This window comes from Aphelocoma coerulescens, chromosome 1, assembly GCF_041296385.1.
Source record: "Aphelocoma coerulescens isolate FSJ_1873_10779 chromosome 1, UR_Acoe_1.0, whole genome shotgun sequence".
NCBI classification, from domain to species: Eukaryota; Metazoa; Chordata; class Aves; order Passeriformes; family Corvidae; genus Aphelocoma; species Aphelocoma coerulescens.
In genome coordinates, this window is record NC_091013.1 from 98,382,096 (window position 1) to 98,400,293 (window position 18,198).

Consider the following 18,198-nt stretch of genomic DNA (forward strand, 5'->3'; position numbering starts at 1 on the left):
TTAAAAATGTTGAGTTTACTTTCTTTTCTTCCTCTGACAAATCCACTGACCTGTGAATTTCCTCAACCATTTTTTGGTAAGCCTTTGAAGTTTTTGACTTTCCATTTTTGTCTAATATTTTCAAGTCATTTTAAAAATACAGTATTTTCAAGAGAGGATACTGAATATGCATTGAAGCCTTCAGGGTTTTTTTGGGGGCTCTTATACTAGATGAGCATCTAAAAGTTCTGGGAAACTTTTAACTTTATGCACTCTTTTCACTAGTTTGTCAGGAATCTGTTCACAGTATTTCTCCCCACCTCTTATTCACTTCTGAAAAAAAGAGAAAATTTTATTTCTGCAGGTACTACTTTTACTGGCAGGAGATCCAAGGGAAAATGTTAATAAAATGCTGTTCCTCTTTCTGTGGTACGAGACAGACAAACAGAAGTTCATGACAAAGCCCTGTGATGACTAATTCCTTTTGTTGCAATAAATGCTGACAGTTCTCCACCCCCACACAGGCACATACTTGATTTCATTAGATACTGCTCAGATGTACGTTCTGAGTATTTCAGAAGAGATGCATGTCTTGGTTGAAAGGCTGTATGGGAGAAGGCAGAGTATTTCAGTGGCCACACACAGCGGGGACAGAGTACATGATACCATGACTGTTCCAAATGCAATTTCACTGCCACTAATTACTTAGTCAGCTCCTACTGACTACTACAAAATGCATGGATACCACTTGTCAATGCCCCTTTCCTCTTCATGTACATACTCAAACCCAGACTATGACAGTGCATTCCCCATTTTATCAGCAAGTGTCTCCCACAGAGGTACAAACCCATCTTGCACATCAAAATGGACACCTCACAAATCATAGCATAATGCTCATTCTAAGCTAGTGATTAAAACACAGCCCACTATCCTAAGTGGATATGCAAATTTTATAGATGACCAGGTCATTTGAGATTTGTCTCCTCTATCTCTGCTCTCATATTTCTCTAAGTTTGCCTTGAAACAAGTAAAAGGGATCTCATCTTTAAAGAATGAGGGCTCATCACCTTCTGACAATTAAGCTTCTTGAAAGGGGTCTCAAGGTGGGCAAGCAGCCTCATGAAATGGCCCATAATCACCAGCCACCACAAAAAACCTTGCCTATATTATGTGAAACATGAAACAGCTGGAGATACAAGGAATGCAACTAGGAATTCAACCCATAAAGCCTTCTTTGTGCAACTGAGAAGCCTCAGAAGTGCTTTGAGAGACTTGAAGGAAGAAAAATTATTTTAACAAAAGAACAGAGAAAAAAAAGAGAACTTGAAAGAGAACAGAAGTTCTGAAGTGTGTGGGGGTGGGAGAAGTCTTCAGTGTTAGGAACACCAAAGAGATCTCTAACTCAAAGCTACCAGAATAGCTTAAACCAGCTGAGGTGGCTGTGGCTTGATATTCTTACTTCAGCAGTGACTGTAGTTTGTTTCCCAGGGGACTACAGTGCAGATCTAACTGGACTGTGGTTTAATTGGCAGAGGACCTAGAGGATGGCTGCTCCCTGTATCCCAACAAGAAGCACGTCAGCTTCCAGGAGGCTACATAGTTGTTCTTTCATGCCATAGCTTGCTGACAAGGAAACCACATCCTACTGCTTGTGATTAGGCTGAGCACAGCAAAGGGATGCAGAGAGAAGGAAGAGGGCCCATGTTTGCTATGCATGAGCTGCCCCCCTCTGCCGGCAGAGCAGCTCCCAGATGACCACCATGGGGCTGAGATGAGAAAGAGGCCAGCAGTCCCTCCACCATGACAGCACCACAGCTTGAAATTCCAATTTCCTCATACTCCCCTGGGGTAGTTTATGAGCCATTTTGGTTAGTGAACGTTGGCTCCTAAAATTAATGAGCGTGTCTGTTTTCAACATACGGTCAATTGCTGATTGTTCTGATGTGGTGAGCTAGGCTGATGAATACATACCACCCACAGATAAAGAAAGAGCTGGGCTTTCCTGCTGCGCATCGAGGAAAGGGAAGAGGAAAAAGAAATAACAGCAAAAAACCCCAAATAAGCCAAGTGACAAAGGCACATCAGGGCAACCACACCCAAAAATGCACTTGGGGACCAGTGCCTATGAAAAGATGTATTCTGCTGCAGCTAGGGTTTTACTGAACACTTATATCTGATTTTTTTTTTTTTTTTGTGTAGCCAACAACCACCATGAGGTCCTATAGCCCCAGCCTTAACTGAATGTCAAAGTACAGTCATGAAAAAGCATCTATCTCCTCCTCACTCCACTCACTCACTGGAATAGGTAACAACATCAAATTCTCACACATTGCTCAACTTGCCCTCCCCTACAGTAGCCCCTGGCATCTGCTTATGCCAATGAATTCCCCAGGGAGGTGCTCAGCACAGGTGCAGGCATGCATGCAAATGGCCATTTCACAGTGACCACATGTACTACCTGCACAATCACATCAGAAAGCAGGTACAGCTAGTCAACTCAAAATGTCAAGTAATAAAAGCTCTGATTTAGAATAAAATAAAAAGGCCAAACGCCCCTCACCAGTCACAAGACATGCCACCCACCAGTAAATTAAAAATTTTATGCCACTGTATACATCACATGTACATGCGTTCACCTCATGCAAAATACATGAAGATGTAAGTGGCAGCAACAGTGTTTATGAGCCCATCGCCTGGACTGACATTCCCTTTATGGTTCTTATGAAATAACACAGAAAGACAGATATACCCAGAGTCCATAACCTTCTCAAAAGAAAAAAAACTAATCTGTATTCCTGAATCTCCTAACCCAAAGGTCTTGATGTCCCAAAATGAAAATAGATTTCACCGGAACCAACATACTAGAGAGCCCCCTTCACTGAAAAAAAAAAAAGCATCTGCCAACCTTGTTTCACATCTGTCATGTACAGATTGGGCTGGGCTCACAGGAGTGAGAGTATGAACAGGAACTGGGAGCAGGAGGTAGCTGGTAAAAGAGGAGGGGAAGGAAAGCAGATAGCACGTGAGGGTGGTGGAGCAGGGGAGAAACAGAAGAGATGGAAAAGCTGAGAGCAAGACAGAAAGTTAAAGGGAGGTTAGGGATCGATTGTGGGGTCTGTATTAACTCAGTTACAGGGCTCTGGCTGTCTCTAAATGGACTGAGCTCTGCTCTCATGGTTTATGATACCAGCAGAACCACTTGATTGAATTACAGTTCTTCAATTGATCGCTCCATATCAGTAATATGACTTCTCTACTCACCAGCCAGTTCCTCTTACAAAGGGAAGCTTTGATGGCAAGGAATGCTTTCCTGACATTTTTTATCTGGCACAAATCAGTGTAAGAGTTGAATTGCTTTCGTTGACATTTCACAGGGAGAGCAACACGGCAGGTACCACTGCCACTCCTTGATAGCAGTGAAAAGGCAGAAAAGAAGGGACAAACACACTTGGATATACAATGTGCAACCCTTTGAACTAGGCAGAAATGAAGGCTATTTCCAGATAAAACATGCCTGCATCCTCAAACCTTACATCCATTCTTTTCAAGCTGTCCTGCTCATATCCACCTTTACTGAGCAAGCACTGATGCTGCCAAAAGCTGCTGCCCTTTTGCATTTGACTCAGGGTCAGAGACATGCTGGCCTCGTGATTTGGTAAGGACAGAACAGAGTGCATCTTTGAAAAGCATAGGAAACCATCACAGGCAGGACCCCACTGTAAAAACAAAGGTAAAAGATAGACACAGGGCTGGTAAAGTGCACAGAAAGAAAAAGAACATTTTGAGCAGTTTAACACTGGTCTGGATGAAATGTCAATCTAAACCAATCTGAAAAAAAAAAAAACAATTAAACCTTATACTCATTCTCAAACAGGAATCAAATCTGAACTGTTGCTTTGATGAGTTTTAAGATCAAAGATTAAATATTTAACTTTCTTGCATTTCTGCCTAGAATACCTGTTGCCTTACTTTTGAGTATTCAGCTTTGGGGCTTTGCTTTTCAAAGAACCACAATAGGAGAAAATTTCAGAAGAGATTTGAAGAAGAAAAAAAAAAAATCTGTCAACTTTGCCCACATTTATAGGGAACTCAACTTCTTTCCAGAGGAGAGGATCAAAGCACAGAGAAAGATATTAAATAGTCATGTATCAACACTGCAAATGCAGAATCAAACAAAATCGAGACTGCTTTACCTGCATCAAGGACTTCAAACTGTCTGAAGTCGGCATCTCTGAATTCACAGAGTAGGGAGAAGGTGAGAAGTGTACTAAACATCAGCAATTCTTCACCTTACGCAATGACCCCTGATGGTTACCAGGTTGCAGAAGCTGGAACAATCCCACCATTTTTTTCTGATTTAATCTAAGCCAAGCTAACCTTAGGCCATTTTCAACTTCTTTTGGCCCATTACCTTCCCATCCTTCCAAGTCGAATAGACATGACTTGTTAATCAGGCTGGAACACTGACCTTGCTGTCTGTACCTGTCTCCATTCCTAATAGCTGAAAAGTGGGCAGACAGAAAGATTACCTCAAAAAAACCCTGATGCTTATAATGACAATTCACAAAACTAGGGTCAAATCTTGAACAATGCCATGTATCAGAGGGCAGTTCAGGCACAGGGTGCTTCTTTAGACTTGGATCTGTAGCAAAGCTACTGTACCCTGAGGCAAATACATCATTTCACTAGAAGTCAGCAGCACCTCGAGAAAGCAACACACACACAGAGCTAATATATTTCTAACTTCAGTAACTATCTCTTTTTTGGAACTGCCAAGACAAGTGATGCATCGATTTTCCTACAGCTCACCCTGCATGATTGGTATCAAGGCTGTGTAGGCGTCTGGTGAAGTGTTCACAAATTTCTCTGAAAAAGTAAAGACAAAGAAATCCACAACAATTCAAGATGCCAAGACCAGTACAAAAACTTCTCCTTCAGGCAGGCTCATGCTATGCAGCCAGAATTGAAACTGAGACATTACTGAAATCTCATCTGAAGACCTTTAAAGAAAGTATCTGCAATATCATCCGCAGGTACTTAGAAAGTAACCTTTGCCAAGGTAGTAACAGCAGGGCAAGGCAAATTTGCATTTTAGAACTAGGTAGAGAAGCAGAGACATGATGAAAAGGGAAAAGACGTCTATAGGTGGCCATTGGGATCCTTGCTGCCGCATAGGACAGATGGCACTTGGGAGGCTCATCAATGACTGACATTTTCCATCAAAGCTTTAGTCTTCAACTGCATTGGTTTGGCTGAACAATTGCTATCACTTCCTGCCTTCCACGCCACATCAGTGTTTTGCTCACCAGACTTAAAAACTTACACATTTCTGAGACATACCTCTGAAAATAAAGGAAAATAAAGAAACACAGGTGTCCCACCACAGGCTGACCACCATTGGATCCTGTTCCAATAGCTACCCCGTTCTCCCCTCTCTTCCCCAGGGACACCTGCCTCTCATTTACAGAGTGAGCTGCCCAAAGGAAAACCCACAAATTCAGAAACTGCCACCCATATATATTAACTAATTCATCTCCCAGACGTACAGCTACTCCTTATAAGGCATTTGGAAAATGCCAGTTTCACTGGAAAAAATCCAGTCCCAGGAGGAACTGCTTACAACTACCAATCTGTACATGCAGAACTCAAGTCCTGTATCTTCTAAATCAGGAGTTGTTTCTTCTACCTCACCAGCACAGCCTCCCAGCACATTCCTTCTCCCCTCCCATGCTAAGATGTAGCAGTTTTATAGCGGGTGCAGATGCAGATTTTTTTTGCATATAAAGTTTATCATCTAATCACTCACAGAATAAAGTGCCAAGCAACATTTGAGTAATCAGACTGAATGCATAAATATCCTGTAGTTACACAGTTGTTACAGCATATCATTTCTTAGTTAGTTTTCTGCTTTTACAGCTATCATCAGTAGTGACTTCACTCCCCTCCTAAACATTAAATGATCTCTTCAGAAATGATCTCAGGTGGGGAAGGAAGAGGGAAAGATGGTACATCCCACTGCAGACACCAGCAGGCACAAATGAAGGTGATGAGCAACCATTATTTCCCCTGGACCCTTTGGGATGTGCATTTCCCACAACCTGCTCGTGACCTCAAAGACATGGGTCCCAACCTCTGGTACTCCCACCCATGGCCTTCTACTTTTTACACTGTGGAAGGTGTCACACATTAACAACAGGTCCCACAGCCAGCATGTGTGCTCCTCTCTGCAGTGCAACAACCCTCTGCAGAAGCCCTCTTTTGAGGTCTTGTTCCCCTGGCACGGGTCCCATTTACAACATTTATGAGTCTTGCCACTGGTAGGGCAAAGTTGCTGCCTTTGGTGAGGTCTGGCGCTGTCCTCAGTTTCTGCACACAGCAGCTCAGGGTGTTACAGCACACCTGTAAAATTATGCCCTTTCTCACAAAAAATACAACTAGTCTAAGCCTATGCATGAATAAATAGCAAAGAATATTTCCCTATCAAATGCCACTATTTTAGTATCTACTTCCTTTTTCCAATTTTGATGGAAATCCAGAAGTTGGACTTGTATAAAAGGGAACATTTTGAAAACTTTGAATCAGCGCAATAAATTATTTAACACTTTCATAAATTGAAGTTAAGTGCTTGCACCTTCTTGAATCAAGAATTTTGCTTCCAATTCTTGAACCAGTTTCCTCTTCCTATCCTGAAACAGCCATGCTCCAAGAAGGTACTGTTTACTCAAGGGCAAGTTAAGTTTATTTCACTTTCTCATTGTTTTCTATATGCAAGACTGACTGGCTCCAGATTGTGTTCCCTGACGTACCATAGTTATTTAACCATCAATGCACCATCATTTCAACCAGAAAAAAATCACAGTGTGTCTTGGGAAACAAGATCCAGGAATCCTGCCTGTGTTTTAGGAGTGGGGGCAACAAGAACACATTTTCAATGGAAATTTTACTAGCCAGCTCAATTAGTAATTCCAAATGAAGATAAATACAAACATTTATTATCAAGGAACAATCCCATGTACATGAGAAGTATATTGACAACAGTTCCTTGAGCAATTAATATAAATTAAGCAGAGCAAGATAACAACTGAGACCCCAGACACAGTATTGGGGTGGTGCTCATACTGAAGCAAACAGAAATGCTCTAAACACTTCTATATTTCAGAGACATCTGGCTCATTTCTAACAGGGCATGTACTTCCAATAATCTGATGGTTTAGAGATCATTCATACTCTAGTTGCTATCTAGGATATCAGCCTCATAAATGCATACTCTGAATCAGATTTTTGCTTGGTAAAGACCCTGTTAAGTTCATCTTGTTTTCCCTGGCATTTGAAATACCAATTAAGGGACAGATAAATGAGAAAATGGGCAAGAATTATGCAGGAATGGCCTGAAGTTGTGTCACGGGAAGTTGAGGTTGGATATTAGAAAAAGATTCTTCACCCAGAGGGTGGTTGAGCACTGGAACAGGCTCTCCAGGGAAGTGGTCACAGCACCAAGCCTGGCAGAGTTCAGGAAGCATTTGGACAACACTCTTGTGCACATGGTGTGACTCTTTGGACATCTTCAGGTTTCCAGTACTGAGAAACAAGCAAATCACACGGAGCAACAAACCAGCAAGGTGGCAGCTTTGCAATGTCCAACATTAGAACCCCTTTCTAGTAATCTCTCAGATGAAGACACACCTGGCATATCTAGCAGCTCTAGCAAGAGGCCCTGAAACAGCTATTAGCATCTGGCACCTACCACTGCAAGCACTTTCTCATGTGGAACAGAAGCAGCACTACCAGCCAATTCCCACTGGGACTAGATATCACGCTGTCCCCAGTGGGGAAAACACACACTGATAAATTGGCTAAAAACACTGAGATTTGCTGGTTCCATGGAAAACACTGAAATATGAGCCACCTGCAAAATTTAAATAGGCCACATAAATAGGTCCTCATATCTCAGACACAGCAGACACAAATAACTTACAGACCAAGCAGCCAGGCAGGGATGCTGCTGCTGCTCTGCTTCGCCTGTTGTCCAGCAGGAGCACAGACTGAAGCATGCATATTATAACTCACAGCATTTCTGCAAAGCTGGCAGCAAGGGAGAGGGCAGCACACCTGAAGTACTCTTCACTCTCATCAGGCCGTGCTGAAGTGGCCTGGGAGGAGCTGATTGCAATCACAGTCTCCTGCTGGGCCAGACAGACACTACAGAAGGCGGTATCCAGCTGGACTGGGCTAAGATATAGTAACAGTGCCACACGGAATGAAGGCTCAGAAAAAAAGGATGAATTTTGGGACAGCAGAGTGATGGACAGACCATCTATCTGTGTTCATATCAAAAATTAGACTACATCCCAGGGCACTATATTCATATGTAGCTAGGCATAAGAAAATGTGCGTGAGACCAGCTCTTTTATGAGTGAGGCACACCAAACAAGGCCTTCAGCTCAGGATTCCCAAAAACATTCTTATTATTTTATTAAAAATCAAAGCCCCTTCATCTCCCATTCATTTCATATTAGGAGAGAAACACAGTAATTCACCATCAATTTTAATCATTAGCTCTTACTGGAAGCATCCCATTTCTGTAATGAATGAATGTCTGCTTAAGTGTTTCAGGGCTCAGACCTCCAGCCACATTTAGCTGTAGGGAGAACTGCACTGACATTCCAAACACAGATGAGGTCAAAATAAATCATAAATTTTCTCAGAAGACCTCCTTACTGCTCCCTTGCTGCCGTAAGACAAAACAAAAAAAAACCAAAAAGGCAAAAAAAAAAAAAAAAACTCAACAAACAAACCCACCCCAGTAAGAAAACACTAACCATCTCCTTATATCAGATTGGCTTTTAGGAACAAAGAATATTTCAGAAAAAAAGTAGATATAGGTGGAAAATATACATAGTTCTAGCTTATTTCATATTCTGTGCAACTTCCATACAGGGTTTCATATGCAGAAATGGCTTTAAAATTCCTTACAGATACCCTACTGCTGCTTAGTATCTCCAAGGTCTGGCTGGCACAGTGCATTTCTTTGATTCATAAATGACTTGTTGATGCTTCAGAGAGTGTCTGCAAAAAGCTGTTCAGGGTTTTTGACATTCCAAGTTACCAGCCTGGCAAAACAAATCACTGTCTTTCACAAAGCCCCTTCTTCATTTGACAGAGCCCTTGAAGCCAGCAGGCAAAGGCCTGAGTTAAGACGCCTGCAGCCATCGTCTCCTTTCCATCTGTTCTCCTTGCGCCTCCCCAAGAAGTTGGATCAAAGCATCCCCATGGGGACATCTCATTAAAAAGCAACTCCCTTCCTTGACCAGGTCACTGGCAGCATTGCACAAGGTTGCAAGTTCTTGTCCATCAGAAAATGCTTATAAATAGCACAGGGACAGCACTCTCCTTCCATTTTTAATAACAACTGCAGAAGTCTCACAGAAGGACTCCAAAAGGATGGGAAGGAAGGAAGTTTGTCCCTCTAAAACATTTCTCCTTTAGACACACCTGACCACATTAAGACAAAGCAGCTCAAAGACATGCAATTTAACATTAAAGAAAAGAGAAGACACCAACAAAACACCAAGGGAGTGCTTCGAGCAGCAGAACTAATGAAGCCTCATTTTCTACACATTTATATCTCGTGATTGATTAACTTCAGCACATAAGGAAGAGAAAGCCCCAGCTGAAACTTTGCCTGCCCTTTGGGCATTTATAACAACTCACTCCTGTGGATTTTTGCATGCATTAAGGTTTGAGTTCAGGCTGTGGAGTCTCCTGCATTGGGGAATTCAGAAGGCCCTAAGGGAAGCATTTTTCCTCAGCTTAGCTCTCACTGCAAAGAGAGGCCATGCCAGTACAGCAGCAGAGACAAAAAGGTGCTATTGATTTGCTGATATGTGGTAACTTGTGAGAGCCTGAGTCCATAGACAACTTCATATTGCCTGGGGTGGACTGAATTGGAATCCAGAGAAAATTATCTTTTTTTTTGGTCATGAGGCATGGAAACCCAAACATTTATGACCAAAGAGGTGTGTCAGATGCCCATAGGCACCATTTACATGGTAGGTTTTGCCCAAGCATTTGCTATTGAAATAATATTTTACACCTGAGACCAAGCTCTGACAATCCCCATACCTTCTTCTCCATGGGTTCAGAGCAGCCTGGGTGATAGGAGAAGCATCAACTCCTAAAGTGTCTCAAGCAGCATGGCTGCAAGAATGGCGACACCCCAAACTAGAGGCCAAATGCTGAAAAGAGAGGCCCCATCAAGCTACCAAAAGCTCCCAGAAGGAGCATAGGCTCAAGCAGAGCTATAGCTGCTGCTTCTGACAAGCACACAAAAGACTGCCAGTGCTGATCATTCATAACCACTGCAAGCACAAGGCTGCTGGGACCGCACCGAGCACCGGCAGCTCCACGGAATGTCAGCGCTTCAGGCTGAACCGCCACTTGCTTGGCACACAGGAGTCCCGGGCGTTCTTTGTGCCTGAAGCAATTTTACACGAGACAGCGACAAAGTAATTAAACTTTGAATCCTCTAGAAATAGAAAGCTGCACTTGTCGTTGCCGAGTCCCTCCTGCTGGCAGGGAGCATCTTGATGATGAGTGACATCACCTGGGCTCAAGGTGACAAACCACACTTTTCTCACAAGTTAGTATCCTGCTGCACCATCCAGGATAAAGGGAGACTCCTTTTATCCTTTAAGCATTGTGCTTAAATATTAGATAGTTTTCTTTCCAGAACTACAGGTGGACAGGAGATGAGCAAGGAGGTTTACATTGTAGAGTCCCCAAACAATGCCACCAAACACACCCTATAAAAAGATCAGCTAGGTAATCATAAAATACTGTCTGTAAAGAAGAAGGTTTACAAGTCTGTCAAACCCTTTAAAATCCTGTCAGTCCTGCTTCCCAATTAAAACAATCCCATCTATTTAAAGCCATTCCTGTCCTATTCTCTTCTCTCTGTATGACTGTCTCACACCATTTATTGACCCATCAATCCCTCAAATTGTGAGACTGCTCCATGGCACATTACAAAACCTATGACCATTTGTTTTGGTGTAGCAGCAAACTTGACTGAGATTAGTGCCTGATTTTGTGTCCAGCTGTACAAATACACAGCAGACACTTCCTGCCCAGATCACGTAACCATGTAAATACACATAAGGGAATGTGGTGTTACATGCCTTCACAGAAAGAAAATGAGAAAAATCCTGTGAAATATCCACAATCACTCAGGTAGTCTGTGGGACTATTAGAATTGCTTTCTTTAGTTCCAGCTCAGTGCCTTGTACTTTAATCCCTGCTTAACCAGCCCTCTCAGTTCACAAAAGAGTACCTCTACTACTAAGAGTATCGGTACTACTACAAAAGAGCATCTCTACTACCAAGCCAGCCAGTCAGCAAAATCATCCCTCTTCCACATTTTATTCCCCAGAACATTTTACATGCATGTGCAGTAACTTTTCATGAGAGGGTTCCCTACTGCCAACTGTTACGTGCAATATGGAGCTATGTAAAACAAATACTGTTTTCACATATAAAAAAAAGAGACTGATAGACAGGAAGCCCTCAAAAGCTAAACAGGTTAAACTGGAGCCACTGTGTTCTATAAGTGGAGAGCGAGACCAGCACGTATAACACATTCAGGAACAAAATATTAAATAATTCAGATCTTATGTCACAATTACTTATGCAAAAACAAACAGTAAAAGAATATGTGATTCAATATAGTGCATGTGAGAGAAGATGAATGTTAAGTGCTTGATATACACACACGTTCTTAAATCATAAATGTGAAATTAAACAAGTAGCTCTGAGAGCCATAGAGCTAATGAAAACCTTTTTCCTACTGCTGTGTGTCTCATGGCTGTGTGTCTCAGTGGCTGAGAAGGTGTGAATGCTGTAAAGGAAGCTTTACTTGGCAGAGACAATTCTGAGGGCTTTCTTCTGGCTGAACTCTGAGGTGTAATAAAGAGCTGGTCTCACACTACAATTTCTCCCTCAGGTCAAACCAAAGTGCTCCCATCTCCTATACTCGGATACTTATTCCCAGAAACCCCTTTTTCTTAAAGGCTCCAGTGTCTGAGAGCTGGAAGGACCTAGAGCTGCATTGGGTGGGGCGAACATATAAAGGAGCTTGCACAAAAACCACAACTGGTTTCATTTCTCTCTTTGCTGTATTTCAGTAGCAACAAGAACAACTGCTGCAGATGACACCCTAAGCCTTGCTTGCTCCAATTATGCAAACAGGAGCACACCAATCTGCTTTTAAGTACAGCCTTCATGCTCTCACAGTTCACCAAGAGGGAACAGCAGCAGCTGGTCAGTTTAGCAGTCAGAAAGTGGCACCAGAAGGACCTGTGACTATCAGCTAGGCAGAGGAGAGCAGGCTGGGTTTGCTTTCTCTTATTCCCCAATCTGCCAGATTGCACAACTGTGTGATTAACCTTTAGTCCAGTGATCATCAGGTCTTTCAACGTCAGAATGAACAGAAAAACCTGCTTCCAGATGTTATTGTGCTAAGTGCAATGTGCACACAGTGGGATTAAAGTCGCAAAGAATAGTTGCTACGTTTCCTTTATTGTCTGCTTTGTTAGACATAAAAGCAAAAATAACAGATTCCATAGCCTTAAAAACTTCCATAAAGCAACACGCTTACATCTCCAAGAATTGTCAGAAACCTTTCAGCCCAGCACGTTTCAGCAGACGGGTTTGCTAGCCAGACCTTCTGCACAGGGGTGGGAATATAACCCAGCAGATGCAGCCAGCACAGAGTGCTCACAGGGTGCTGCTCCCAATTCTTCTGTGAGCACATTCAGCAAGTCATTTTACCCTTCTGTCTCAATTTCTTTATCTGTGAAATGGAAATGCTGATACTTAAGTAGAGGAATTCAAATGAAGGCGTACATTCAGGCAGGCTCTAAAGTGCAACAGTGCTGATTGCCAGAGACCTAAGAAAGCCCAAAATAGCTGCAAGAATATTTCACCTATATCCTTATTAGACTCTAGTTATTCCCAGAGGTGAGAAACACTAACAGTCTCTTGAAGGTTTAGTCCTATGCTAGAGGGGACTAAACTTAGACAAGGCTAGGCTGTCACCATCAGTGACCTAAGTCCCTTAGCTTACAATTTAATATTCTTTTTAAGAACTACTCAGAGCATTTACCCCAAACAATTTTAGCAGACATGCTTCTTCAGAAGTCCACTACTCAAAGTAGTTGTAAGCTACTTCATCCCCTGCTCTTCCTTGTGCCAACACTGTTCTTCAGCTTAAATAGCCCTCTTCTCTTCCTGCTCTGTTTTGACTCAGTGTATTTACACAAGTCAACTCCATTCCTTCTGTGTCTTGACTTCAGCAGCCAAAGAAACGTAGCCTCTGCTAAGTGCCTGTTCCCACCAAGGACTTTCTCTGAATCCTGAGAGACAAAGCTATAGCAGAACTGACCCTGCCTTTCTGCCATCATAATCCTGGTACTTATGAGGCTTTTATTATTTTTTTTTTTTTTTTTTTACCCTCAGGAGCACATGGTGAGTGCCTTCATTGTCAGAAAGAGTAAAACAGTGCATGAAACAGGTCACACAAGCACAGTGTCCTTTATAAAGTATGCTACTGTGCATTACTATTTCCATTGCAAAAGAGACAGCCACAACACAGAGAAAATTCCTCCTTGCATAAAAAAACCACCACAGTAAAGGTCTTCAGAGCACAGGAGCTTCAGAACCCCAGCCAGGCCATGAGCTACATCCTACTGAAAGACAGGCAAGATTCACAGCCCTCGTGTTAAACACTGGATAAGAAGTCAAAATTACCTTTGGAGCTCCAAGTCCCTGACATACATACATTTCGTAGGACAGATGCCCTTTAGACGTTACAATAGGGGAGGCCAGAGTAGAAAAAATAGTAAACACTGAGTTTAGGAATTATATCATGGAAAAAAAGAGAGACGACCCACGAAGCACACATTTGCCTTCTGCACACACCTGGAGTACCACCACACTTACAGCAAAGTTCAACTCCAGAGCCCTCAGCTCTAGATTTGTCCTCTCCCTCGTGGTTACAACAGCTGCATCCCACAACATCTGCCCCATGTTAATTATGACAGCCACATCGCCTAATGAGCCCCCCCCCACACCTGTGCAACTCTGGGAAGCAGCTGGCAAGTTCCTTCACCCACCCACAAGCTCTACATCTGCATCCATCCATTTCTCCATCAAGGGCTGGCCTCAGCCACAGCCCCACCACCCCTCCCGATTTTCAGCTCCTTCCTTCCACTCTCTTTAGGTGGGATTCATGGTGAAGCACCCATTGCCTCCCTGCCCCAGGAATTCAAGCTTCACTGCATCCCCTCTCTGTAACAACTATGGTACACAGGAACTGCAAGACACAAGTGCTTTCTTCACACAAGTTTTGCCGTAGCAGCTCACTCTCTCAGGTGGCTGGCTTCACTAGGGTATCAGAAAAGGATATGTGAGCATCCCAGGCAGGCAATTATAGGATGACTAGTCCATGTTAAAAAAAGTTTCTTCCTAATCCTGTCAGATGCTTCTTGCCTTAATCCCTGAAACTCTAAGATATATTGATCACCATCTCCTTTTATCCTGCACAACAGAGCTGCGTTTATTCTCAGATTCCTGGGCCATGCCTAATCCTGCTCACTTGACAACCTGAGAGATCTCTCATGGCACCAGCTCCTGCTGCCCCAGTTAGCAGGAGTGTGCATATGTATTTCTCCATTTCAGGCAACTATTAGCTTCCCAGGGAAAAACCGACAGAACATTTAACCCAGCAGCATCTGCTTCATGCCTGAGTTTATCTGATGCCTGTGTGTGCACGAGACAGCAAATCCTGCAAAAGATAAGGCTTTTCTGACCCTCAGAATTACTGGAAGAATCCCATTCAAGTGTCCTTAGGAATGCCAGATGCTTCTGAAGGGAGTGGCAGGGGCAGCAGAGGACTGATTTTAACAGGCAGAGGCCAGATTACACTTCTTTCACCTGTGCTAAGGCCATTTTTCTTTAGGGAGCTCAAAGAAGTCATCTGGAAAAACTTTAGCTCATACCTTCTACAAGGGAAGGTTAGTTACCACCAGAGTACAATGTAAGCTACCACCCTGATCCTCACATTTTCCATCCCCAGCATGGCACCCAAGCAAAAATAACATTTCTGAGCAAGAAAACTCCACCCCAAGGCTCTTACTCTACCAACAAAAACATGCATATTCAGGTTTCACTTTCCGATGCTTTTTTCATTAAGCCAAACTAACATAATCACTATCCCCCCTGTACAGATAACTATTCATCCAGCACTGTTCTATACCAGTCACCAGTTCTCTTACCTTTTGTGTGTGCTTCCAATACAGCAGCACCAGGCTGGAATTGTCCTGTTGGAGGGCTTTCCTTCAACTCCAGGGCTGCAGTTGGAGACTTTGACACACTCAGCCCAGTGCTGAATGGTCTTGCCTGACCCCCTGCATAACACAGGTGCTGGGATTTCATGTAGTGCTCACTGAAGCAGACCATAGCTTATCTGGGCATCTTTTAAAAAAGGCTGGTCTCAAAAGTTTCAAATCCCACCTCAACCTACTATAGCTTTCATAGGATGCAGCAATCAGTATTATTCCACTCAAGTGCATATTATTGATTTATACAGAGGTATGATAAGATTGTCAATGATTTCTATTCCAATCTTCATGCATCCTCACACTTTTTAATTTTTTGAGAGGGAGAAGAAAAAAAAGCACAATCTGCTGCTAGGTATCGAGCAGAGGGTTTCAGTGCAAAGTCCTCTTCCCCCTTACTGATTGCAGTTAATCAAGAAGCCAGCAGAGCAAGAGACCCATCCACACTGTTTCCTCCAAGCTGTAACCTCACAGACACCATGGCACATATGCCCCCTCACAGGGGTACATCACAGGCAAGGCTCCTCCATTCTGTGGATTCTCTGCTTGGCTCTCACAGGCCAGACCCAAGGCCCCAAGTAGTGCCAAGGGAGCTTCTCCTTGTTCTGACAGGTTGAAAACTGATGGCTTAACCCTAATCTTTGTGCTCCGACTTTCAAGTTAGCTTCAAACCTGCAAGAGTACTCTGCTGCTCACCTGAAATCTGCTCTGTTCCCCTCATGGGCTCCTACAATGACTTTTGTCCCAGTGTTTTCTTCACCTGGTAGAAAATCCTTGCACAGCCTCTTAACTTCCTGCAACAACTGTTGAGGAAGGACCCAACTGTCAGCTAAGGCTTGGTGGTTGAATGCAGGCCTGAGAGGATACAGCACAGGCATACAGCAGGCAGAACCAAAAAAGAGAAAGAAAAACAGGCCGTGGCTTTATATAGCTATACTGGGAACACACCTTTTCCTTCCATTCCTTTGTTTTCCCTGAGTGCCTCCACCTGCCACCACCTCCTCAGCACAGGGGGATCTCATCAGAGGCATCAACACCGAGGCCCTGCCTCTCTGCATTGGCTGTACAGTGAATTAAGACAGCCCATCTTTTTGGCACAGGCTAACCTGACCCACCTGAGGACTCCTCCTCCAGCCCTAGTGGGGGCAATCAGGCCTTCAGCTGTGATCTCCCCTCCACAGCTGAAGGCTGTCAAGGGGCAAACGTGGAGAGAGTTGCTTTGCTCTGCTCTGCTTTTATGACTGACACAAAAAAGATGAGGGTTCTCTTCAAAGTCCCTTTTGAGCACTATATGAAGTAGGTTGCCTTGCTCCACCAGGCAGATCTTCAGTCTCCCTAACTGCCCACCTTCTGTACCTGTGGGGCAATCCCCCTCTAGGCTGTGCTGCCTTGCTGCTGTCTGTTTAGAACAAAGGGTTGGGAAAAATCACCACTTGGTGCAGCAGCACGCAGTGGATAACATAAGGGAGCCTTGATCTCAGCATGGCTGTGACTAGCAGCCAGAGCAGGACACAGCCACAGCACCCTTGGTTGGGTGTGTTTCAGAGCTGAGGACTCCTGAGCACAATAAAGGTCAATGTGGCTGAAAGAGGGAAGATGTGTGCATCTGACTTAGGATGTTCACCTGTTCAGAGTCAGCAGTGAGAAGTACCTCCAGAGAGCACCTGCCTCTCTGCATTGACTGTACAGTGAATTAAGACAGCCTGTCCTTTTGGCACAGGCTAATCTAACTTAGGTGCTTTGAATTAGGCAGTGTGAATGGAGCTTCTTCCCTCGATCCCTCAGTAATTTCCCAGTGTCACTTAAATGCTACAAAAATCACATGGAAAGCTGGGTAGAGAGAGTACATTGGAGTCACTGCCATCTGCCTGAGTATACAGCTGGGGATATTAATAATAATTTCTTCTATTGGAGCTTGAGGGGAAAATAAAAAAAAAAAAGAAAAAAAAACCCATGTGTTTTGTAGCTTTCTGTTTGAATTAATCTCCTCTGACAACTGCTGATTTGGGTTTGTGATTCAATCCTCCATATGTCTAGCTCTATTGGTCAATTAAGTGCAGGGGGCAATTGGGAGAAGCAGTGATGCTTGGACTGATTATAAGAGGAAGCATCACACAGTAGTTAGGACATGCAAAGCTGGCTGGTGCACTTGGCGTTTGCACAGCCGAGCTGAGCACAGGGAGCTGCTGCTGCTCTTCAGGTCAAGGAGAATCTCCCTGGCTCCTAACAGAGACAAGACACAGCTGCCTGGCTGTTGACCATTTGTGAGCAAGGGGCACAGTTCCAGGGAAGGAGTGGGCAAACGAGCGCAAGGAATTGTGGGGAGCAGAGGATCAAAAACTGAATAAAAGGCTACAGAAAAATGAATAGCTTCTTCCATTACCCACTGCTGTAGAAAGACAAATATAACATAAGCCAAAATGTTATGAGTAGGGACCAGCAGAGAAAATGAGAATCAGCTTGTAATAATCCAGCTTCGTACATATGAGGGAAAATAAAAGGAAACCAGGATGTTAAAAGAGAGGTATATTTGAAAATTGGTAATGATCAAATAAGGGCTGTGGGATATAGTGTACAGCAAATTAAGATACAGATCTGCAATGCCATATAGCAGCAACAGCAGCAAAAATTTAACATAATGCTGTGCTTCATCTGCAGAGAAATCATGTCAGAAAGTGAGGAGGTACTGGCCCTCTGTACAGATCTGGCAGGACAGCACCTGGAATGCTGCCCTCAATTCTGGGCAACACACATTTACAGAAGATGTTGATGAGCACAGGGAATTCAGAGAAGAGCGGCAGGAAAAAAAGCGATTAAGGGTCTGAAA

The 18,198-nt window shown here is 43.5% G+C and overlaps 1 protein-coding gene across 14 annotated transcripts in view; it reads right to left on the reverse strand.

The window, feature by feature from the left end:
* Positions 1-16,306, reverse strand: part of LSAMP (limbic system associated membrane protein) — a 731,774-nt gene extending 715,468 nt beyond the window's left edge. For 12 of the 14 annotated variants that reach the window (XR_011151899.1, XM_069020423.1, XM_069020428.1 and 9 more), the window contains exons 1-2: positions 16,068-16,306; positions 15,309-15,478 (exon numbers count right to left, since the gene is read on the reverse strand). Coding sequence is in view for 13 of the 14 variants with exons in the window: in XM_069020423.1 (XP_068876524.1) it covers positions 15,309-15,478; positions 16,068-16,249 (352 nt within the window). In the remaining variant the exon portion in view is untranslated. The remainder of the gene's footprint in view (positions 1-15,308; positions 15,479-16,067) is intronic. The other 2 variants (XM_069020436.1, XM_069020452.1) reach the window with 2 other exon arrangements.
* Between the last annotated feature and the right edge of the window lie 1,892 nt (positions 16,307-18,198).